General features: G+C 26.4%; 2 protein-coding genes and 1 long non-coding RNA gene across 5 annotated transcripts; 2 read left to right on the forward strand and 1 right to left on the reverse strand.

The window, feature by feature from the left end:
- Positions 1-3: 3 nt before the first annotated feature.
- LOC107164357 (uncharacterized) lies at positions 4-11509 on the forward strand. Of its 3 annotated transcripts, XM_089218160.1 has the most exons (7): positions 4-126; positions 1124-1238; positions 1312-1433; positions 1509-1722; positions 3562-3652; positions 3708-3925; positions 9395-11509. In XM_089218160.1, exons 4-7 carry the CDS (start codon positions 1701-1703, stop codon positions 10831-10833), a joined length of 1770 nt encoding a protein of 589 aa, XP_089074286.1. In that variant the 5' UTR covers positions 4-126; positions 1124-1238; positions 1312-1433; positions 1509-1700; the 3' UTR covers positions 10834-11509. The 3 variants fall into 3 exon arrangements, with proteins under 3 accessions (XP_089074286.1, XP_089074285.1, XP_089074287.1); XM_089218159.1 differs by having other exon boundaries at positions 1124-1433; XM_089218161.1 differs by lacking the exon at positions 4-126 and having other exon boundaries at positions 957-1433; positions 3729-3925.
- A 3805-nt stretch (positions 11510-15314) lies between these two features.
- LOC149062507 (uncharacterized) lies at positions 15315-15738 on the forward strand. Its single transcript, XR_016189965.1, has 2 exons — positions 15315-15554; positions 15619-15738. It is a non-coding gene; the product is annotated as an uncharacterized LOC149062507 (long non-coding RNA).
- A 7419-nt stretch (positions 15739-23157) lies between these two features.
- LOC149062508 (uncharacterized) lies at positions 23158-25392 on the reverse strand. The gene is made up of 3 exons (XM_089218172.1): positions 25253-25392; positions 24865-24943; positions 23158-23672 (listed from the first exon to the last, which is right to left on the reverse strand). The coding sequence occupies exon 3, from the start codon at positions 23593-23595 to the stop codon at positions 23170-23172; it is 426 nt and encodes a 141-aa protein (XP_089074298.1). The 5' UTR covers positions 23596-23672; positions 24865-24943; positions 25253-25392; the 3' UTR covers positions 23158-23169.
- Positions 25393-25883: the final 491 nt, after the last annotated feature.

Below are 25883 nucleotides of genomic sequence, written 5' to 3' on the forward strand. Positions count from 1 at the left end.
CGTACTATCCGCCAGAGACCCACTATTGTTTGATATTCGTTGTTGTTCCGGTGCCATGGCCGTCTATGGACATTAATCTGGGCTTGATACTTTGTAATGTCAAATGTATAAACTAACAGTCAACAGGTAATCAATATTCATACGTTTTGTTCAGTACATTTGTACATAATATTTTGGTTTCTCATATCTCATATTTTACAATAAATTCCATTCTCCGGTCGTCTAAATAAATATAAGTAGTTAGTGAAACACACTACGCGGTATATTATGATTTATGGGCAGCGGCGACGTAATATTAATATTATCTTTTTTTTTTTTACGCGCAATGCGGCAATTTTATAAGTTAATAAAATAATATGTATAACCTTATTACAATATTGTATGGTTATTGATCTGGTAACAAAAGTTTCATGTTATTATACAATATACGCGCTAGTTTTATTTAACTCACAAAAAACTTAATTCGACTACTACTCAAACTAGGGGAGGATAAGGGCACCAATACTTCTCCTAAATATAATTTTTATTAACTTGTAGGAGAGGACTGTTGCAGTTGGTATTGCTGATACCGTGTAATTGTTTATTATTATAATTATTATTATTACCACAGATTATACAAAAAAAATAAATATATAAAAAATAATAATATATATATATAAAATTATATTTTATATAATCAGTGTTATTACACTGATAAACTGTGGGTATTTTCGGTTTAATAAAATGTTACAGTAATGTATTACCCACAGATATACAGTATAAAAAAAAGTATAGTAAAGTTTATAGACTTTATATCTGTGGTATTACCCCATATCACGATTAATGATAGTGGTGGTTGCACCACAGATTATATATAATAAATATATATATATATATATTATCCATGTCCGTGGTACTATCTACGGCCGGCCTCGTATTAAACTAAATATATGAACTGTCTAATTGATTGCAATTATTTCGAATGTGAATTAAAGGCGTTCGGTATCTTGGCAATTAGTGAAATCGCCGAGTTTCCGACAAGTATGCCGTATGTGCCCTGCGCTCCTAGCGGACTTTGTGATATTATTAACAAATGTGCAGGCGTTAGACGTGCTTAATATCTTACATTTTAAATTTTCCGTAGGTACTTATCCTTCAGTGTTCAGTTTTACCGATAAACAACTGTTTTCAAGTGTTGTAAAAGTGAATATTATACTTGTTTAGTGTAAGTCAGCAATGCTTTTGGAGATCGAATCGAGGTAAATGACCAAACTAAATCGATCTATGCTTTAATTCAGACTTCACCGTAGCTTAAACGCGTCATTACTCTAGATCAATGAACTAATTTATTTTTACAATTGTCATAACTGGATAATCATCAAAAATATCAAACTTTGTAATCTGTGTCTGAAACTAGTGCTCAAATTCTGCTGCTCTAATATATCTTTACACGAGTAAGTATCGTTTATAGTTGTAAGTAAAAAATACGCCAGCCTAACTAAATTCAGTTGTATATTATTTTGTGTTAGATTTCTAGTGTGTCCAAAAAAACGGCAAATCTGACTCAACCAGTGTGGATTAACAGACGAAGAAGTCTTACCAAACCATATATGTTCATTACATTTTAAGCCGTCAAATTTCACATCCTACATAATAAGGGGCGCAGTCTTAATTCTGATGCCAAACCATTTTTAAGAAAAATCAATGCTGAAATCACAAATATGCCATTAAAAAACATGAAAGGTATTATTCATTTTCTTCTAATAATTATTGTTTATGAGTTGATTGTTGCTATTTACAAAGTTTTTGCAGTAGTTATAGATATAAATATTCTCAGCAATACTGTATAATACATCAATACACTACCTAATAATATTCATCATACGTGGGTACCTAGTAAGTACTAAGACTGTAGCTAGACACTGGCAAGAGAGCTTTTGCTAGGGGCACAATTATAGTTATTGTAATTAAATATGATTAATTACAAAAATAAAAATAAATTATCATTTATTATTATCATATTGAATAAGGGGGTGCATTATAGCCTATAGGTTTTCTGACAGGAGTGTTACTGGTTTTTGTTACGACCTTGGCCAGTACTTATAAAGGCATAATAAAGATGAAATTAATATTTTAATTTTCTTTTTTTTCTATTAAATTCATACACATTCTTTCATTTGTGTAATAAATATGATGATTCAATAGTGAATATTCATTATCAGTATAGATTGATTTTTATTCATAGATTTGTTTCTAACAGTCATACTGAACCAGTTATATCAAACCCTAGTTTAAAAAGAGCATTCTCAAAAATAAAGTAATATTATTGGTTTAAGATAATTACAATAGTATTATGACATGATAAATTTAATAATATGATAGTTTAATATAAAATAATAAATGTGGTCTACCGCACACTTGTTTTCTATCAAATACTTCAATCTAGGTGAAGATGATATTTAAAATTTATCCTAATCAAATTCTATTTCTATTTTAATAATTTAATACTTACCTGAGTCTAGTAATAATTATGACCAACTTTAATCATTTAAGATAATCAGTTACAGTTCTTGCTTTACCCACAAAAACACGTTAAACATAATGTTACCCTACTAAAATTGCGATTTAATTATTCAGTAGGAGAAATGTACTATTATATTTTTAACGAAAAAAGTATCTATATGATTAATACTCCTTCTTGTGTACTTACTCACTATTCAATTACTTAAACAAAATTTTATATAGTTTATGAGAAGCATTCAAACTTTGAACTTATGTTAAAAAAATACATGGAATATCACCATCTTTGCTGCTGTCATATTAACCATAATAATAATGGCATCTGAAAAAAATGATACAGACATTTGAATATTTTTTAAGGGACATAAAATAATATTGTAATACATTATAAATATTTTTCATATTATTTATTTAATACTTCAGAATTTCACATTTAGGTGAAGAAGTATAGTCAAATATTATTAACATCTTAACGCTTAAAAACTATTTTCTTCAAATAAGACTTATTTTTTTTCTAAAAAATAATTATTATTTATGATTTGATTGCCCTGAAATACATTAAAACATATATTTTTTTTAATTTTTAAATCAATTCAAAAAATTTTCAGGAAAAAAAACTTGTTTTATATGAAAAATTTAACTAAATCTTACATGTCAAATTTGGTATCAAATTTTCTTATGTAGGTTTAAAATGATGTTGAAAATATGGATGTTTTTAAAACATTCTTAACAGAGTTTTCAGTTTAGGTTATAAGAACTATCAAAATTTATAGTATAAGTAATAAGGGTAAATTAACATGTCAACTGAAAAATAAAAATAAATTGTGGAAGTTTTAATTTTTACTTTGTATTTTTGTATAATATTATCATGTATTCCTTTCTTTTTTTTTGATTCATTTAAATATATATTCGATAAATGCTAAATCTTAGTTTTAATATATTATTAGAAATATAAGCTTCATATTGTGCTAAGAATTTTTTTTCCATGCAATGATTAATTATGGAACTCAAATTTTATACATAAATTACAATCATTTTAATGATCTTATTTTGTTTCATTAGTCAGAACTCGGAAATCATTAAATATGTCTAAAGTTTGTATTCTGTGTCTAAAACCAATGCTCAAAACCAGCTCTAAGATGTCTTTACACAAGTAAGTATTATTGTATAAATACAAAGAAAAATACGCCAGTCTTAACTTTATTCAGTTGTATAATATTTTATATTAGATTTCCAATGTGTCCAAAAAAACGGAAAATCTGGCTCAACCAGTGTGGATTAAGGAATGAAGAAGTCTCATCGAACCATAAAATATGTTCATTTCATTTTAAGCCGTCATATTTCACATCCGGTGTAATAAGGCGCAGGCTTCATTCTGATGCCATACCAACAATTTTTAAAAAAGGCCATGCTAAAAATGTGAAAGGTATTATATTTTTATATTTATTTCTTTTAGTAATTATTGTTGATTAGTTGACCAATTATAACATTGGTGCTACCAATTAAGTTTTTGTATCACCGGTGAATCTTCATAAATAGGTGTAGGTGATTAGCAGTATAACTTAATTCTTTTAAAATAAACTTGTGTCAAACAGTGAGTAGATTGTAAGTGAGCAGTATAATATTTGGTTAGGGTGTATTGCTTGTAACGTTATAACACTATACATTGGTGTAATAATTAGATTTTTATGTAATAGCAAGTACTCTATCATTTTTTTATTAATTGAGAAAACTATTTACAAAACAATCTACAAATAAAAATGAAAATTTAAAAATAATAACCTCTTGTAAAAATACAGTACAAAATGTATTTAAGAATTTATATTATGTAAATAAAAATGTAATGTATTATGATGTATTGTTTCTGTAGTTCTATAAATGTATCCAGTTAGTACATTTTACAATATTTTTAATAAATACCTACAACACTTATCCATTTTAACAGTAGTAGATTTCCTATATTTCTCAATAGGAATTATTATGGCGTTCTTACGCACAAATTGTACATGGATTCTTTCAAACATGATTTAGTGGATCAATCAGTCTTATTGTCTTCTTCGTCTTACTTTTATTTATATTAAGTATTTATAGAATCACATATTTATGTGTGTTTTAAAAGTTTTTATAACTTTCCTCTTTACTTTAATCTTTTGAATTTATTTCTTCAGTTAGAAAATGTAATGTAATCATAAATGTGATTTGATTTCTTAAAATCTTAATGCAGCAGTTCCCCAACTTTTTTGGATTGCAGAGCCCTTTTGTGAAATAAAGGGTTTATAATATGGTTCCCCTCCCAAAAAAAAATTAAAAACCAGAAAAATTTGTAATACATAAGTCATAAGATATTAGTTATATTAAGATTTAGATATATATGATTTGTACGTATTAAATTAATGGGATGGGTGATAACTTTCTACGATAATGTGGCGCCCCTTTTAAGACAATGCTGCATACAGTTTGTAACCGCTGGTTTAATGATTTAATTTCTTTTTTTTAAATATCATAAATTTATTAAATAGTATCAGTGTTAATATTTCTAGTTTTTTGTAAAAAATCATCTATAAAACGCACTAGGTACATAATATTGAGATTTACAATAGTAGTAAATATCAACTCTTAATAATGTATACATAAGGCGGATCCAGAGTATTATATTTTTTGATTGTGCCCGGCTCTTTTTTGTATTTATTTTTATATTACAAAGGAAATGAGGCTATAAACAAATCACATCAGATTAAATAATTATAAAATAAATAAAATACAAATTACCAAAAGTATTATTATTATTTATTATTATTATTATTATTAGTATTTTTTTATAATTATCAGCGCGATGTCGATTTCCAAGAAAAGGCAATATTTTTTTGCTTAAAATAGTTACCACCACTATGAGACCGACCGTGACGTTTTCGTGTTGACGACAATGACATTGAATAATATAATTTAACAATAACGATAAACAAATATGTGTAGAACTGTAGACAGTGTAGTGATTTAAATTATAAATATACAGGCTTCATTAATAATGTAAAATAACAATATTATTGATAAAAAAAATACATGTAATTATTATCTACTTTTATTAAATATTTAATTATTTCAGACTGATTCTGAACACTTTCAGTTTTACTTACAAAAAACTAAAATTAAATTAATGTGTATATATTATATTATTAATTATTATTATTTAACTATTTCTCTTTATATTAGGGTGTGTATTGGCACACCCGTAGATCCGTCTATGAACGTATTGCACATATAGTCTAATGAAATTCAGATATGCTAATATAAAATATATATTGAAGTATACTTTATTTTTTATATACCTATAATCTTTGCCTACAGTTAAATTATACAATTTATTAAAAAATACAAGTTTTTATAGTTCATAAAAGAACTTCTATTGAACTTTATATTGATAGTCACCATGACTAATTTTTTTTTTTATTTTTAGAAAATAAACAATATCACATAAGAAATTAATTTTTTTGATTAATGAAAAGTACATAATTTAGTTATTAATTATTTTAGCATAAAATATACAACTTAACTGTTTTATGAAATTATGACTCTTAAAAATGTAAATACAATTTAAAAAAAAAATTGAGATATAAGTACTTGTAAACATAAAACATTTAATGGATACAAATAATATAATATTTTTGAAAATGTATACAAAACAAAATGTATTATTAGAAGAGAAATACATAATTTTATTAATTAATATATAATTTAGTTTTTATAGCTTAATCAACATTAATAGTGAACACTACAAAATAAAAAGGTTACTTAATTATATCTGGTAACTTTCTTTGATAATTTTGTTTAAAAAAGTTGACTTTTCTGGCTCATCTGCTATTGCTTGTCGATCGTCAAACATTTAGTCGTCAGTAGTTTATTATTGGAGTTGTGAAAAAAAAATGTATATTTATAGAAAAAAAATTGAATATTTAGAACACTATTCTTGACTCCCATTTATGATTTAACCATGGTAATTATTTACAATATTATTAAATCAATAACTTGTAGTGTAATATAGGTTTAACAATAACATTTTAAAATAACAATATAAGGTACTGGTCTAGTTGAACCCCGCCCAGAAGGCAATTCTCCCGCCACTCTGGTTTAATTGACGCCCACCACATACATCTCTCGATTGTTATGATCAATAATCAATAATTTATTTAAAAATGTACGAATAATAATACATTATACATTTATGATTATACAGAATAATTCAGGCAGTCAAAATAAAAATATATTAAAAAACTGTCACAGGTCCAAGTCTTATGGAATTTTCGTTTTGCAAAAAAATTATTGCCGATGAAACATAATGCACATCACTATAAATTTGTGGGAAATTCATTTTTTTTTTTTTTGTTATTCAGATGTCGATGACTGAATAACTGAGGTAAGTGCTCCATAATGTTGTATAAGGCATCCGCTATTATACTATAACATTAATTTTACAGCACGGATTTTACCTAACATTATTCTTAAAATATCTGATTAGAGAATTTCACACAAATACTGTATAATATGATCTCATACCTTTTTTATCTGCACTCTTCAGTCTATCAGTATATTATACATTTTATAACATTGAAAATACGAGAGATGTAAGTGGCAGGCGTCAACTAAACCTGTGTGGCCGGGAATTGCCTTCTGGGCGGGGGTTAACTAGACCAGTACCCAATATAATTATAGTACTACCATCTTATTTGAAGTTATTTTTTATTTTTTGTTATTATTTATAATAATAATATTATAATTATGCTTATACATAGATTTTTATAGTAAAATATAGGTAATAATATTAATTAGAAAATGTAAAAAAACTAAAAACTAATTTTTATTATGGGTCACTGTTATAGGGAGTTACCACATAATTGAGACAATTTAAATACAGCAATATACTTACTCGACATCCTTTATACATTTCAACATTTTAATTTTCATTATTCTTTAATCATTAGGCATTAATACATAGTTATACTTTGTATTAATATATTTCCTTCATTTATAGCTTTACAGATAAACTGAGTTGTACTAAACATTTGATATTATATTTTTAAAAGGCTCTTTAAAATGGTATAATTATATTGTTAGATTTCATAATTGATAATTTATAAGTATTGAAATTAATTTTAATAAATACATTTATGAAATTTAATTTTATCAAATATTAAAATAAGCATTTTCTAATTATTTCAAATAAGTGTTTACTGACTTATTCACAGAAATTTAATATTTTTGGTATACATTTTTTTCATAAATGTTTACAAAACTTAATTTTCACTATAACAAATTTGATAATACAGTACCGTAAATAATTGAAAGGAAATTTACATAAATTTAATAATATTGAAAATATATAATATAACGAAATATTTACAAAATAAATGATTTTTCCTCTCGTAGGTTATAGATTTAAATTTGTTTGTAGTGATTCAAATAATATTATTCATAAGGAATTAGATTATTTTTTAAGGACATTTATTTTTATATAATTAAAAAAAAAAAAAAAACCAGATAGATTATAACAATAATAATATTACAATAATTATATTAATATCATATTTATAATTTATTTTATAAAATAAATATTTATGCTAATAATTAGTTTGAGCTAACAATTCTCAATGAATAAATAAATTACTGATAGTAATTTATTAACTCATATTATTGTTATTATAATGGTTCAGGCTGGCAGTATAACAATATACATTTTTTTATAATTTATTTAAATATCTATATTATTACAATAGTTAGTTTAAATTTAAATATGATAATTAAAAATTAGATCAAACCAACAAATAGTTGGGTATATCATTAATACGTTTCATGATATCCATCTGTAAAACATAATTTTTTGTATACAATGACTTATTTTAGATTTTAATTTAAGATAAAATTATAGTAAATTATTCAGTGAAATGTCATCTACTATACATTTAAGGGACTTATCAGATTTTATATTACAGTTTTTTATATTTGTGGTGAGGGTAGGTACTATTTGGATTTTATCACATCCTAATAAATTTAGATTGGTGCTACTATAACTATACATAACTACTACATATTATATTTGGACAAGTATGATTTTAATAACAACACTAACATTTTTCAATATTTCAAAAAAAGTTTTTCATCCCTCGACTACACAACTTCAAAATGTGTGTATAAAAGAATGAGGCAAAGGAAACTCGATAGAACTTCTTATATATTTATAAATAACTGCAGTGAATATTAATATTTAAAAAAATTATGTAAGCCAGTCAATATTCGGGATTAATAATATTTTATATGTAACTTAAGTTATGACTACTAATTATCAAGTAAATTATTATAATTTATATGTATTTTTATATAACTTTTTGGTAAAATATCATTAAAAAACAATAGAGACATATGTAATGTTCTTAGCTTAAAGTTTGGTAATAGATGAATTCAATTTAATATTAATAGGGAAAACACAGTTCTGGTCCTACTAAGTATAAAATGCCTATGTTGTGCATGGATCAAAGAGATAAAACAAATGGAGTGCTACTATATTTTGTGTAAAAATAATAAACAAATATGCTAATATGTAACAACTAGTTTTGAATTATTCCACCATTTTATACAATTATTTGTAAATAATATAATTCCAGATTTTTTGGAAGACCTTCTTTGACACTTTTATTAAATAATTACCAATATGTTTACTATATAATGGAAGCCAATTATTATATTTGTAGAAAATGTGATACCTAATACATAAACCAACATAATTTCTAAGTAGAAAATAATAGTCAAATTTAAAATAGAATTATGAGTTGATACTCCTGTAGAATAATTATTGTCAGTTGTAAGTAATAAATCACAGTATAAGTTACCTATTTTTCTGTTTTAGGAAAACCAAAAATTCTTACCAAAGGAATTTCTAGCCAGTATCGCCAGTCTCGTGATATTTCACCAATAAGTGCTGTTGAAAAAAAGATTTCCAGTCAGAACCTGAAGTCTTGTGATATTCCATTAACAAAAGCTGTTAAAAAAAAGTTAGCTTGTAAGAATAGTCAGCTTGGTCATATTTCACCGATAAATGCTGTTAAAAAAAAGGTTTCTGATCAGAGCTGTAAGTCTTGTGATATTCCATTAACAAGAGCAGTTAAAAGAAAGTTAGCTGGTAAGAATAGCCAGTCTCTTGATATTTCACCACTAAAAGCTGTTAAAAAAGGAATTTCCGGTCAGCATCGTAAGTCTTGTGATATTCCTCCAACAGATGTGGCCAAAATAGTAATTGACAGTCAGAATAGTCAGTCTCGTAATGTTTCATCAATAAAAGCTGTTAAAAAAAGGATTTCTGGTCAGAACTGTAATTCATCTGATATTCCATTAATAAGAACTTCTAAAAGACAGTTGGCCAGTAAGAATAATCAGTTTCTTAATGTTTCAACAATAAAAGCTGTTAAAAAAGGAATTTCTGGTCAGAATTGTAAGTATTGTGATATTCCTCCAACAAAAGTGGCCAAAATAGTAATTGACGGTCAGAATAGTCAGTCTCTTAATATTTCACCAATAAAAGCTGTTAAAAAAAGAATTTCTAGTCAGAACTGTAAGTCATGTGATATTCCATTAACAAGAACTGCTAAAAGAGAGTTAGCCAGTAAGAATAATCAGTCTCTTGATATTTCACCAATAAAAGCTGTTAAAAAAAGGAATTCCTGTCAGAATCGTGAATATCGTGAAATTGCATTAACAACAATTACTAAGAGAGATTTAGCTGGTAAGGATAGTCAGTCTCACAATATTTCACCACTAAAAGTTACTAAAAAAGTAATTGTTGGTAAGAATAGTCAGTCTGGTGATATTTCACCAACAAAAGCTGTTCAAAAAGTAATTTCTGGGCAGCATCGTGAATCTTGTGATATTCCATCAACAAAAGTTGCTAAAGTAGTAATTGCCGATCAGTATAGTCAGTCTCGTAATGTTTTATCAATAAAAGATATTAAAAAGAATTCCAGTGAGAATCATGAATATTGTGAAATTGCATCAACAAGAGCTACTACGAAAGAGTTAGCTAACAAGGATAGTCAGTCTCACAATATTTCACAAACAAAAGCTGTCCAAAAAAGGAATTCTGGTCAGAATTGTGTGTCACGTGATATTTGGCCAACAAGAGTTTTTGAACAAGAAGTATTTGACCGTTCTACAAGTATTGTAAAAAATCAAAAAAGAGAACTTGAGCAGCTCGATAGAACTATTGTGTTACTAAAAAAGAAAAAGTCATCACTTTTATTACAGTTAAAAATTGCAAAAAACCTTATCTCATTGGTTAAAACTTCAAAATGATTTACACCTGATAATTGGAGTCTTTTAAACAACCTATATCTTAAATCAATAAACAGTAAATGCTGCTATTTTATACTGCTCTAAATGATAAATATATTACAAGATATTGTATTTCATTTAATTGTTATAGGAAAAATAAAAATAATATTTTTAATTATTTTTTTAATGTAAGATAATATCATGTTTCTTTTATTTTGACATCCTAATATTTTATGTAAAGTCACTGTTATTTGAAATACAGGACAATTGTTTTGGGACTTTAAAATTTTAGTTAAGTAAAATTAGTTAAAAATTATATATTATAAAGTTGAAGTTTTAAAGTTTTTTTTTTTTTAAAGTTTTTCAAAGAAAAGGTTCTGTTAATTTTGTTTTTGTTAAGTATAAAAATAATCTAATTAATGTTTTTGTTGTTTATTTTTTGATTTGTTAAATTAATAAGTTTATTCATTATTATTATTATATTTTTATTTGAAAAAAAAATTATTACAAAATGAGAAAACTGCTAAACAGCCTTGAAAATATTTGTAACTCATTCATCCCTAATATGAAAATTTATTGGTATCTAAATTTTAGAAAATGCATACATTTATAAGTCTAATCCGAAATTTCATTTTTTTTTTTTATTAATTAATTTTTATTGTTTTCTGAAATAAATTCAATTTTGACCTTGTTTTTATATGTGTCTCAATTATATACATACTCACCACCTGAATACCACTTCATTGTGTTTGACAAAGATACATATTTGAATAATTAAGAAGTGTACAATGATTACTTTGTAATTTTCAACATAAATACTTTTCTTACTTTATTACCTCGATTGTTTAAAATATAATGGAAATGGATCTGAACAAAATTGTTAAGTGAAGAAAAAAGCCACCCAATGATGGTATTTACTCTAACATCCAGCAAAGTTCATCCACGAACTTGATCTTTAAAAATCAGTTGATCTTTAAGAATGTGAAAAGCCAAATATTAATACCTTCTTGTATTTATTTCAAATTACAGAGTACATTATAAGTGAATTACACACTCATAATGATAATTAATAAGCCAACTTTTACATGTTATTTTGACACTATAAATGCCTAATGCCTATAATGCATTTTAAATACAACAAACTAGTGTAACAATATAATATTCAGTATTCAATATGACGTGATGTCATAAATACTCTATACTCTATAGTTTATGCTTTTAGATTTTGTTTGTCAATGGTTTTTATGAAATTATCATTTAAATGTTTAATTTTGACAGGTTAGGTATATCATTTTGTTACAGCTTCAAAATAAATATAAACTTCAACAAAATATTGATAATTAATATTATTCATTGAATATGTACAATAATACACATAATTTACAATTTATATTAATTTAATTTGTGATTGTTTTGTATTGTAATATCATATCATAGATAAAATTGTATATACAGGTTTGTTTTTTTAAACATGCTTATCCCCATCCTCCTCATTAATAAAACTATCAATTAAATTTTAAAAACCTCAAAAATAATTGATTTTAATACAATAAGAACTTTTTTATATTAAAGATATCAAAAAATAAAAAATAAATATTTCGCAAATAATATTCTCAACTATATTGTATATCAATTTGGAATTTTAGGCCTTGGCTATCATTACAGTCCAAGTGGTTATAGAAACAGTTTTTGATATGTAATACATTGTAGAATTTTTTTTTGAAAATTCGTTATTGATGAGAATTTGTTGTCCTACCACAGCAGGATACCATGGCTATATTTGGTCCAAAAAAGGGTACGTGGAAAAAAGTTCGGGAAACGTTGTTCTACAGGATTATGATGAAAAACTTTGTATAGTGTATAGTGTTAGTGTACAATCATAATTAATATTTTACTAAATTATTTTATATTAGTTTTACCTATATATCAGATTATCTCGATTATCTAGGCACCAATAGATAATAATTAATAACTACTTTTGTTGCACCTATACACGGACATTTTTCCGATTAGCTATATATTTTTAAATCTAATATTTGATGCACGTCAAGATTTCATTTATGGTAAATTTTTGTGCGCTCTAATTACCATGCTGAAATTACTGTGTGCAATACTGACAGTATACCCACATGGGTATATATATATAGTGTCCTCTTAATAGAGCTACCTGTGCTAAACTGTCTGTACATGTCACAGAAAAATAAAAATATTTTAAATTCACAAGACTGGTGTATTTTATTTATGTGTCTACTCTAGAATCTTCATTTATTTTTAATTAGGTACTGTACTACTCTGTCAAGTGATTTTTGAACTCTATATATCTATATTATTTTTAAAAAATGCCTGCATGTGCAGTTCTTAATTGCAGGGCAAAATTAAATGGTAAAGTTATATAATTACATTGATTTATATTACATTAGGATAGACAAATATAATGTTGATCATAAATAATAATAATATTAACAGAGAGTAATCGAATTAATGTTATAGATCAATATTAAGACTAAGGATTATTATTAGTTCTTAAAAATATCTAAATATTTATACAATTATTCAATTCAAATATTTTCTAAAAATATGTATTTTACATTCATTATTTTGAATAAAAACTATAGATTAACTTAAAGTTAATACAGTAATATTATTTTTGTACCGACAATTTTCCAAATAAGTTTTCATTTGTACAAACCAATTTTACATTTAATTGAAAAAATGTTTTATATTTTTTTAATTTATACTATACACCTCATATTTATTCTTTATATCATGTTAAAATAAATATAGACAAATTTGAACTGTTTATAAATATCATTATAATTAAAAGGACTTTTTTTTTATATAAATCTAAATGGTTTATATGAAGCTAACACACGCAGTTGTCGCAGTTTCAAATTTATAAGCATAAAAAAATAAATTATTATTTTTTATTACAACTATACAACAATAAATTAAGGTATGAGAAATATTAATACAAAAATTATAAATGTATAGTAAGTCATTTTTTATCTCTAAACAGAATTAACCAGAAATATACTGTTTTTATTTTAATTTTAGAATAAATAAAATGTAACTATTATAGATTCAGTAAGATATTTTTCATTTATAAAAAATAAAATATATTAATAAAAATGGGTTCAATTATGTGATAAACCAAACTAAATGAAAGACTTAAATATAAGCACAGGTAAATATTATAAAATTTAGACATATTACATTATAACAAAATACAATTTATATTTTCTGAAAAATAAAGTAGCACAAGTATGTTCAAAACATTTTTCAATATAAGATTATATTGAAAAATCACAAATAAAAAAACTTTTTGGATGGTCTCTAAATTATTCTAGAGTACTAAAATGTGATGCAGTTCCATCAAGTTCTGCTATCATGAAGTAAACCAATCTGTAGAAATAAAAAAAAGTTTATAATAATCTATAATACATACCTGCTATATGATTAAAAAATCATTATTTAATTATTCATTTTAAATTGTTTTTTTTATGTATCCATAGTTTGAATGATAAATTACATCAATTACAGTTGAAATTAAATAGTGTCGAGCAAGAAAATGTACGTTTGAAATCCATTATAAGAAATTATGAAGATAAATTTATTGAAAAAGCTGTACAATTATCACATCAAACACTTTTAGCGAGACTCAGATAAAAATGATCATGAATCTAAAAGGTAAAGTGAAACAATGTTCACCTGGAGATATAGCATCATAAATCGCATTGAGAAGTGTATCGCCAAAAGTCTATTGTTATGTTATATTCGTAATAAGTTGAATTATCCATTACCAGGTATTCTATAACATAAATAAGTAAAATGAATAAACCATACAATCTTATAAATGTAACTAAATAATATATACAGTAATAAAAATGTATTAACTAAAATGTAATATTAAAGGATTCAATACTTTGAGACAATATGCATCAACCTTTAATATTGAACCAGGTATTTTAACAAGTGTACTGCAAATAATGAGCACTAAATGTTTGTTGAAGTCTTAATGACTACATGTAACCCCTATTAATAGTAGTTTATCTTATGCTTAATGAAAAATAAAAATATTATATAAATAATCAAAACAAATTGCAATATTCTTAATTTACTATTTTAATTGATAAGTATACAAGGTTACCATTTTTTATGTATTTTCAGGCTACGGTGGTACATTTTAGGTAAAACATAGTAGTGTAGTATAAACTTAGTGTAGTAAACATAGTAGTGTTGTTTTTACATCAAATGGGAATACAGAAGTAAGTCAATCTGAAGATTGCCTCATTGATTCAATTACTGTTTTTGTGAGTGACATATTGAAAGAGGCAGATATTATTTGTGAACATGAAAATAATGAAATTAATGAGACATTCATACAATTATTAGATGAATATGAACTAGATATAAGAAATAAAATTAAAAACATCAATATATTATACTTACTAAGCCATAGATTATCTTATTATACATATTATTATAATTATTTCTAGGTAGCTGCTCAAAATGAATACTCACCAGATGAAATATTTGAAGACGACTGTCTTATAAGTTATAGGTATACATGTTAGGTTTTATAGCAAACAAATTCCAACACAAATATCCTGAATTAGTGGACACAAATACCGATAAATTGAATGACTGGATCAGAGCAAAATCATTTGGTACATTAACTCAACTATCAACTAAATTCGTTGGAAAAGTTATTGAAAGCTTATTTAAAAAAATGAATGGCAAAGGTAATACCATCATAACATTTTCATATAACACAAAGGTACTTAATAAAAGTTTTTTATTTTTTAGATGGCATTAAAAAGTAGCAGGACTTAACTAAGCTAAGGACAATGACAAAAGATGCATGTTGACAATCAACATATATGATACATTGATACCTGATGAGGTCATGAATTCAATTATTCAAACAAGAATATTCTTTAGAATTAGAGAAATAAATAAAAAATCAAATCAAAAAGTGCATACCGTTAAAAGGAAACAAAAGGAAAAAAATAAAAATATTTTCAAAGTAATAATATGGAATAATTTATTCCACTATTAAAATAATTAATAAGATAAATGCAAAATAAGTGACCGCGACGGCACTTGATTTTATTTTTATTGCCTACTCAATGTCCCTTACGAAATAAGCAGGGGTACGATATTCCCTATTTTTTTATGTTAAATAAATGGATGACCTTGGATTCTGCCAAGTGCCGCCGTGCTGGCCAAAAAGTTTTGTTCTTTGAAATAAATACACTATTATCACTGTTATTAGTCGACTTAGTCGAGCATCATACTTGTATAGGTATATCGGGCGATTGTAAACTCCACCGATTTACAGGTAGTCAATTTTAGGGTTGTATTTATAGCATGTAAAATTTACATTGTAAATTCCACCGATACGTATTTTTGACTTGAAAGCACGTAAATTCCATATAAAAATCCAAATATCTTTACAAAAGCTCTATAAGATATTCAATTATTATTATATTATCTACTTTAATATTGTGTAAAAAAAGAAATAAGTATCTGAATATAAAATATATAAATAATAAATCTGTACATAAATTATGTAGGTACGTATTACTTACGTAATGTTATAATAATTATATATTGTTCTATTATTTCTATTTGATTTTTATATGATTTTTTTTTTAATTATTGTATTTAAAATTATAAAGAATATAACATTAACATATTGAGTTATAAGCCTTTATAATAATAATCGAAAGGTCGACACTCATTATTATTGCGAACGGTCAACGATATTATAATCTGTATAAACACACGTGTAATGTACACCTCATTGACCATATAAAAACGGCAAATATTATTCGGGCCATAACTGGAATAACATAAACACGTAATGTTACAACGAACAAAAATCTGTAGGCTGCGACTAGAATCAGACATTTTCCGTAGTTTGGGAAGCACTTTATTATTGTGCAGCTATTTCAAAACCTTATATAGGTATATACCTATATGGCTATATGTAATCGCCGAATTGAGTCGGTGTCAGAAAAAAAGAAGGAGCTCTTAGTGAGATATATCTTGTAGTGCCGTTAATAAGGGATGGTATTACTTCAGTGTCGATCATGGGGTTTGTGGCGTGGATGTTGGATGTGTCGGGGTGAAGTGGGACGGTGGCGATTACAATAAAGCAGTCGTTATATATAGGTAGTTAAACATTTATTATATAGTGGTGTATATATACGGACGATGTTAACAAGAGTGATTTTTCGGTCACATACCTACCTTACCAAACAATACGCATATAGTGAGTTAGGTGTAGACAGTCGTGAGAGAGAGAGTGTGTGAGAGATAGAGAGAGTGATGTTGGTGGACAATAATATGCTGTTGCCTGTTGATGAATTTGTGCGACTTCCTGCGGGCTGCGGTATACGGACGACGCCTAAGAGAGACATTTGTTGGTACATTCTTTTATACACACAAAGTGAGAAAAATAATACACTATTGTTGTGTTATGGTATAGTTGAGCAGGCCGAAGATGTGAGATTATAAAACACGTTCGTCCATAGAAAAAAATAACGTATTATATGAGTGGGAGTGGCGAATTCGCTATAAGAACCCAAAAGGTCGAAACCGAACGTGAACCGAACCGAACGTGAACCGTTATTCATTGCCTGTGAAAAATAATAACAATAATAATAATAATATAGGTGTACATTAAATCGAACTCGAAATAATAAAATTACTATATTTTCACAGTTGTTTTTTTCTTATTTGTTGTTTTAATCATAACGCCATAACGCCATATATTTATACTTCGAATATGTACAATGATGCCTATAAACAAAAAATTTTTTGGGCGAAATACGCCACGGAAACACGTGAAATATTGTTTGAGAACCACTGAATATACTAATATAGTAATATAGTCATATAGATACTATATCCACAAAGAATGTATACATTGTCGCGTTTCAGTCGATCAGCAGGTCGGATATGTCGATATGTGCGACTTCCTGACGCCTTTGGTAGTAGATGGGAACAATGGAATGTTGTAGATGCCACGTACCGGCTTACCTACGCACTGCTGTATCAAAACCTGGTCATACATATTATTACCGTTTCGAGGAATCCGAACAGAAACTTGTTTTATTCACTGCCAAGAAAAATATATTGACCTGTATTTAATCGAAATCGAAATGTTATAAATTTTATACAGCTGTACTGATATAATATATTTTGTCAATAATCATATGAACTTGAAATGGTATTAAGTTAATACCATTATACCAATGACAGTTTTGGGAGTGAGGCAAGTGAGGCGCCGACTCGTCTAAAATGTATTTAGTCAAAAATAGTCAAAAAGTAAACTTATTGGCTCACCGATAGCAAATATTTCGATAATAATTTTAAACTAAAAAAAGCGGGTAAGTCGTGGATGTCGCTCTGCTGTACAGACGTACAGTAAGTTACTGTAATGGATGGGAATAAATTTGAATGCAATGATAGGTGTCATTGTATACGAAAAACGATTCTGAACGGAGATGATTTGTCAGTCTAGGATATATTATATTTAAATATTGTCATATATTCTATTTTGAAACAAATATTTTATTTTTCAATTAAGACACATTTTGCTATTTTGCATAAGGCATGGTTAATCAATTAGTGTAGTTATCATAATTCATAATACCTTATATTATCATAGATATACATATACCTGGTTTGAGGATAAATCGTTATCATTACGTGATTTCATAAAAATTTAAAACTCAAACGCTCAAAACATTTTTCCTATAATGACGCTTCAAATGTTCTCTATAGCTATTTGAAACAAAACTTGGTGTTAAATTTTATAACCTTAGATAAAAATACAAACAATATTATGAATTTTGAACTACAAAAAAATTCGGAAATATTCATGGTTTTGACGAATTTTTGTCAATATTTGAAATTCAAATGCTTATAAAAATTTAATTTGCATTTCCGGTGGACATTTTTTTTGTGATAAAGATTGAAAAACTTGTGAGGAATCTTATATTAAATTTTTAAATCTTAGTTTAAAAAAGAAAATTTTTTATGAATTTCTAGCTTAAAATAATTTGTGAATTTTTGTGATTTTTACGTATTTTGTCAAAATTCAAACTTTGGATGCTTATAAAAAAAAAATTGTAACTATGAATTTATTTTATTTTTCAACTGCTATTGTAATAATATGTTAAGAGCCTTGTATTAAATTTTCAAGATTTTATACCTAAAGAATAAAATTTTAATAATCGATTTTAATTTAAAAAAAAAACTAATAATGATTGAAAATTGCATATACTTATGAATAGTTAAGCTTGAGTCAACATTTTTAAAAATTTCATGGTGGATAGAATATAGGTACTTATATAAACATTCAGTGAAAACGTCATGTATCCAATGGTCATTCGTTTTAAAGTTACATAAAAAATCAAAATCGATTTTGTCGAAAACTGAATGTACGTAAAATTTCCTGTTTTTCCGTTAATTTTTAGTTTGATTATTTCGATTATTTAGGAAAAGATTAAGATTTTTTACTTTTAATCCCCCAAAGTATCAACTAGATTCACTTTCTGATTAAACAAGGTACTGAAGTTAAAAGTCGAAGCATTTTTACTGCCCCATAACGTAATGACAAACACAAAAAAAATATTCAAGGTCTTGACGAATTTTTGTCAATGTTTGAACTTAAAATGCTAATAAAAAAAAAATTGTGCCTATGTATTCTTATAATTTTTTTTTCACTATAAGAATAACTTATAAGGAACTTTGTATTAAATTTTCAAGTATTTTGATAGGGCCAAAAAATTTTTATCGACACTTCAAAAAAAAATTTTAAAGCAAATTGAAAATTTCAGTCGTCTTTAAATATCTCAAAAAGTCAAAATATTTTGAAAATTAAATCATGTAAAGAAAATGCCAATCTAAATAACTGATAAAATTTTCAAGTATCTACGACTTATACTTTTTGAATAATAACAAATATTTAAAATCGTTATCGTTACGCCATTTCGTAAAAATTTAAAATTCAAACGCACTTAAAATTTTTCCTATAATGATGCTTCGAGTTTTCTCTATAGCTACTTGAAGGAAAACTTATCGAAAACTTAGTGTTGTATTTTTAATCCTTAGTTATAAACGCAAAAAATTTTATGATTTTTCACCTTCAAAATTACTTGCAAATTTTCGCATTTTCGACAGATTTCGTAAAAATTTGAACTATAAACGCTTATTAAAAATAATTGTGCCTATGTATTCTTATAATTTTTTAATCACGATAAGAATAACTTATGAGGAACTTTGCATTAAATTTTCAAGTATTTTGATAGGGCCAAAAAATTTTTATCGACACTTCAAAAAAAAATTTTCAGACAAATTGAAAATTTCAGTCATCTATAAATATCTCAAAAAAAGTCAAAATATTTTGAAAATTAAATTATGTAAAGAAAATGCCCATCTAAATAACTGAAAAAAATTTCAAGTATCTACGACTTATACTTTTTGAATAATAACAAATATTTAAAATCGTTTCAGGATAAATCGTTATCGTTACGCTATTTCGTAAAAATTTAAAATTCAAACGCACTTAAATATTTAACCGTGACCGTTTCCGCCTAAGTGTGAACGCGTATTAGCCATCAGGTGGTTGCATTTAAAATCAAATAATTTGAATTTGTTAGGCTGTTCAACCGCCGGTACGTAGGATTTTAGTTCGGTTAGGGTTTTACATGAGTAAATAATTTAAATAATTTGTTTAACAAGTTTTTGTATAATTAGTTATAGGTAAGTTATAACATATTATAATTAATAATAAATTAACAATTTAATTTGTATCTATAAAAAATTACCAACAACTTATGGACTTTGTGTATTGAAATGGTGGTAAATAAGATTTTTGTGTAAAATGAAAAAAGTTTCAGGGGGGTCAGAACCCTACCACTGCGTATGCCTACGCCACTGCCAACCGCCTTACCATGTGTGTACTAAAAATATATGCGGTATAATCAGCCCGCAGTTCCACGTCATAACACAGTAATCATAATAAAATATCAATTGTTATTGTTACAGCCGGAGACGGGATAGCCCTAATTAAACTGTTGTAATATTAATTTAAATAATTATATATATTATATCTAATTTCTTACTTGTTCGAATCGTTGTTTCTGTTGGACTTTGGTTTGTCTTCGTTTAAATTTGTGTACCAATGCTATTTATTGAGCCATTCGAAAAAATATGCAATTGCTTTTTGAAAATTTAAACTGTTAAGATGCTTTAAATTTCGATATTTTGTGTAATTCGTGGGTGCCATCTACCTACTTATAATTATGAAAATTATCTAAACTCTACTTTGAGAATATTTACTTCCATTTCTGCTACAAGATGCATGGTAGCAGAACGTTATTCCGATTCTTACTTTAAGGTAGGTTAGGTATAGCATGGGTACCATTGTTATCTGAAGACAGACTGAGTAGACCATGCCTATGCATTTTAAGTTTTCATCAACAAGTAAATATAAAAATTTATTAAAATCCGTCTACTCGATTTTGTTGAAAATGTCAATGTAGATTAGAATTTGTATTTAACAGAAAATAATTTAGTAAAAAATGAAATGAAATAATGTATTTGTATATTTTGGACTTATTACGCATACAGATATAATAAATATGAAGTATTACTGTATAATATTTAAAAACTAAAAGTTGTCTTTACTATTTTCATTATTTTACTTTAGAATTTGTCATTTATAATCTATAAATTAAATATGTTTGAATGATAATGTATGCATATTATTGGTACGAATATATTATTCTTATAAATCAATACCGTATCTGATTAGCGTTTGATGTAAATAAATTAAAATTAGTCCAAATATTTTAAAATGTCTTTAAAAATAATAATTTACATAGGCATGTCATAATAGAACGTTTCAAGTTTCCAAGATGAATATTTTTTATATAATTACAAAAATCGTTTGAGGAGAAATTGTGGTTATTCGACTTGTGATATCCCCATTCGACTTGTAATTAGTTAATAACAATATTTTAATACAATATATATTAAATTTAGTGAACATTACTGTTTGGTTTATCATATTAGTGAGTGTGAGTACTATCTACAAATAACCGATTATAAACTTATAACAAAAAAAAAATATATATATACTAGCAGACCCGGCCACGGGTTGCTGTGGCTAAAGTTTTTGTTATATTACATTATAGTAAACAATCTAAGAGGAACAATAACATAATTACACAATATACAAATATCAACAATAATACTCTATGTTTGTGTCGTAAGGTAACTCACAGAGTTATATTTAAATAATTAGAAAAATAAAGTTGTTTATATATAAGTAATTCTAATTCCCAAGAAGAATACATGGAGAATGGAATTACTGTTAAATTTTAAATGTGTGCCAATGTGGCTATGTGACTACAATGAATATAAAAATACCTAACATATGTACTATGTTTTGAAGATTCAAAATTATGTTGACTATTATTATCTTTCTTATTAGATTTTTAACAAAATAAAAAATTATTATTTTTATTTCATGGCTTGACTAAAGTGTGTTCAGCGAGTAAGTTAAAGTAAATAACACTTGGCCACATCCACATAGGTCTTCGCATGTCTTTGGGCTATTCAATAAAACTTGTCAATAAGACTATTCCTGACACATCCGTGGGTAAGGTTATCCAAAATCCTCTTTTCACCGGACATTTACTCTTTTTAAGCTTAATATAAATATAAATAATAAATATCCAAGAGGATTTTTTCAATATTAGAAAATGTTAAATATGTGAATTTATTAAATAACCACCACGATTGAATTTTAATTTTAAATAATTTATTTATATGAATTTCCATAAATATTTATTACAACTAGAAAATAAAAATTAGTTCTAGGTTAAGGAAATTCAAATAAGCGTGTATAAACAGAAAAATATTGATATTGATAAAGTACCTAATTAATTATAAATTATGCTGTTGTATTTTTTAATTTTTTTTTTTTTAAATATACACAATAATTGCACATATTTGATATAGATTAGTTAAGACAATTTTTTTTAAATTTTAGTTATATAAGGAATATGCTAGATAATGAATATTTAAAAATAATTTGTCTTCCTATTGTGCAACCAGTCATTACTTTTAGTAATGACATATGAGGAAAACATATAATACTAATTTAATAAAATTAAAAACTATTTAAAAAAAAAAAAAAAAAAATGTATTCTAATTAAAATTAAATTACCATATTTTTATAGTACAGATCTCATTTATAATAATGATTTATAAATTTATATATTTTCCGCGCAAAACTCTTAATTTCTTGGACACCTGAGCCGCTTTGCTGCATAATTAACTTGGCCATTGTGGGCAACCATTCCTATGGTACCGACGTCGGTTCCATGGGCAACCATTTTCAAACAAATATCCCAAGCAGTCAAAGTGTTTATTATATTGTGCTGCGGTGATTGTGCCCTCATCCCATTCAAAGTTACTTTTCCCAGCCAACTTCAATGAGTGCGCCATCTGCAGGCAATCGAGGTGGCCAAAAGTGGCCGCCATCGTGCATACTGCAGTTTTACTGGACTCCTGCATGGCCCAAAAGTTCACGCTGGGTCGGATAACATCATCTTTGATGCTAACCGATTTCGACATTAATAGGTTGAAGCAACATGGCTTAAGGTCAACTTTAACCACGTTTTTTGGCACAGTGTCATACCACTGCTTATCGACATCGCTGCACGCGTGGTACGCATATTTAGATAGATTGAATACCATGGTTCCGGGTAATGTTATGGAGAAAAATGAACCAAGCAAGCGATACTGTTCTACACCAGCTACGCGTGTGTATATAGCTGCAAAAATATTACAACCATCAATCATCTAATTATTTGCTCATTCATCAAATCAAAGAAAACTTATTCTTGCAGTAAATTTCATGAGAAATTTCTCGAATCATAGTTAAATGATAATGTTAATTAAATTTAAAAATAAAAACAAGATTCTGGATAAATTAATGCTTTGAATGATTTAACTAATACTGCTAGATCAGGTTAAAATTATAAATATTACAGCGAATATTGTAGTTCATTTAAACATTTCTGTTTCATGTGTATAATATGATATAACTAATATAAACTAATATAATATAATTTAGTTCATTGTAATATAGTTTATTGGACAGATTAGAATTTTTATAATATAGCATGAAAAATTACCAATTGTTAAACTAATTATTTATTTATAATAATCAAACTTAAATATTTACCCAACAAATTTATTACAATACCTATTTATGAAATCCATTTGAATTTTTTTTATAGAAATTTAGTATTTTTATTTTTTTTTTAAATGTTTAGCATAATTTCATTAGCATAAATATCCTCAATTTTTTCAACATTTTTTTTTCACATTTATTTATTAAAAATATTCAAATTTTTCAACAACATTGATATCTCATTGTTTGAACATAAATATTAATTTTTTCTAATACTTAATTCCTTCGCAGATAAATATATCAGTGTCAAAAATTTGCCTGATGTTGGAAAACAACTTTAAGAACATACAATTGTAATTTTTAATACCTAGTCACTCTGAAAAAATATATATGGGATTTTAATCAAAATTATACAAAATACTTTAAACGCGTACCTACCTCTGGTATTTAGTACCTACATTGTTTCACAATCATATACATAAAAATAAATTGAACTTATATTTAAACTATAATATTCTGTTCGAATAAAATTTAATGACTTATTTTTATAGCATTTAATGAGACTTAATCAATTCTTAATCATTGTTTATTAATAAATAGTACTAATTACTGCACTGGATTGATTGTATTGTTAGATTGTAAGAACTTAATTTTTTTAGCAAATTATTCATATTACTACGGCTATCTATAAATTATAAATTTATAATATTTTCAAATATAGAACTATTTTTTATGTTTATTTATAGCTTTATGACATAGTATGATTTTATGTTTTTTTTAGGTAGATTGTGTTTGAAGACAACTTAAATTATTGAATAATTTTTAAATACCTAGCTTTGTTCTTCTTTTTGTGAAGATGATGATATTACAAGTGAAGTTGGTGGCTCGATGCACTAGGTTTATAGACCACTGAAAACAAAGCAACATTAAATTATAATCTGCAAGTATAGAAATACCCATTTGAACATTTATTTTTTTAAGATGTAAAATAGTAAAATGATTATGGAAGATCTGTATTTAATGTCACCCCTAAGTAAATACGTCACTATAGTTAGTTTGACATACACTAACTGTGCATGTTACAATTTGTAAATTATACATTTTACGTAAATAGTTTAAGATGGAGTCGACAAAAGTCAGTGTTGCGTCCTCTTAATAAATGGTTCACAACATTAATAATTACCAATACGATAATGATAATAATAATAATATACTCACATCACAATTACGTCGACAGCAGACAACGGGAAAAGGCCGTGTTGGTGTGTTCGGAGTTTTTCAGAGAAAAGTGCTAGGAGGTTCACACTATCAGGTTCAGCCGGCGAGATCCAACTGTTGATCTTGGGTCCGTCGCCTGTTGGCTCGTGTAGTATAGTTAACAAGTCGGCCGCTGAGCGCTATCTCTGATCCGCATGAAATATACACGTGTGGTGGTGTTCGATCGGGGATGAAGGACAATTATTATTGGTCCCCACCATAGGCCCTTTTTTCAGGGTATGCAGAAGGCTGTCACTGTTGCGCCCTGAAATGTAAAATTATGATAATATTTATACACAACACACAAAATATTGAAATATCCAACTTTTCAATCGAAAAAATATTGTAATTAATACCATAGCAAAATACGAATGTGTGTATTTTGTTTCGTAAATACTTGATGATTAATAATTAAGGTGCGTTACCTGAACGGCCAGACTGACTGCATCAGTGCATATTTCTATGTTCGATCGGCAAGATTAATGTTCACTGAGTGGACTTTTTTCATGTTTCACCTCAATGCACTACGCCAGTTTTTTGCACTCACTGCTCAGTGCATTGATAATCGCACGAGCTCCAGGAGCACGTGCGC

The sequence above is a fragment of the Diuraphis noxia genome, unplaced genomic scaffold (assembly GCF_037042655.1).
Source record: "Diuraphis noxia isolate RWA-SAM2 unplaced genomic scaffold, SU_Dnox_SAM2 contig0001, whole genome shotgun sequence".
Classification (NCBI taxonomy): Eukaryota; Metazoa; Arthropoda; class Insecta; order Hemiptera; family Aphididae; genus Diuraphis; species Diuraphis noxia.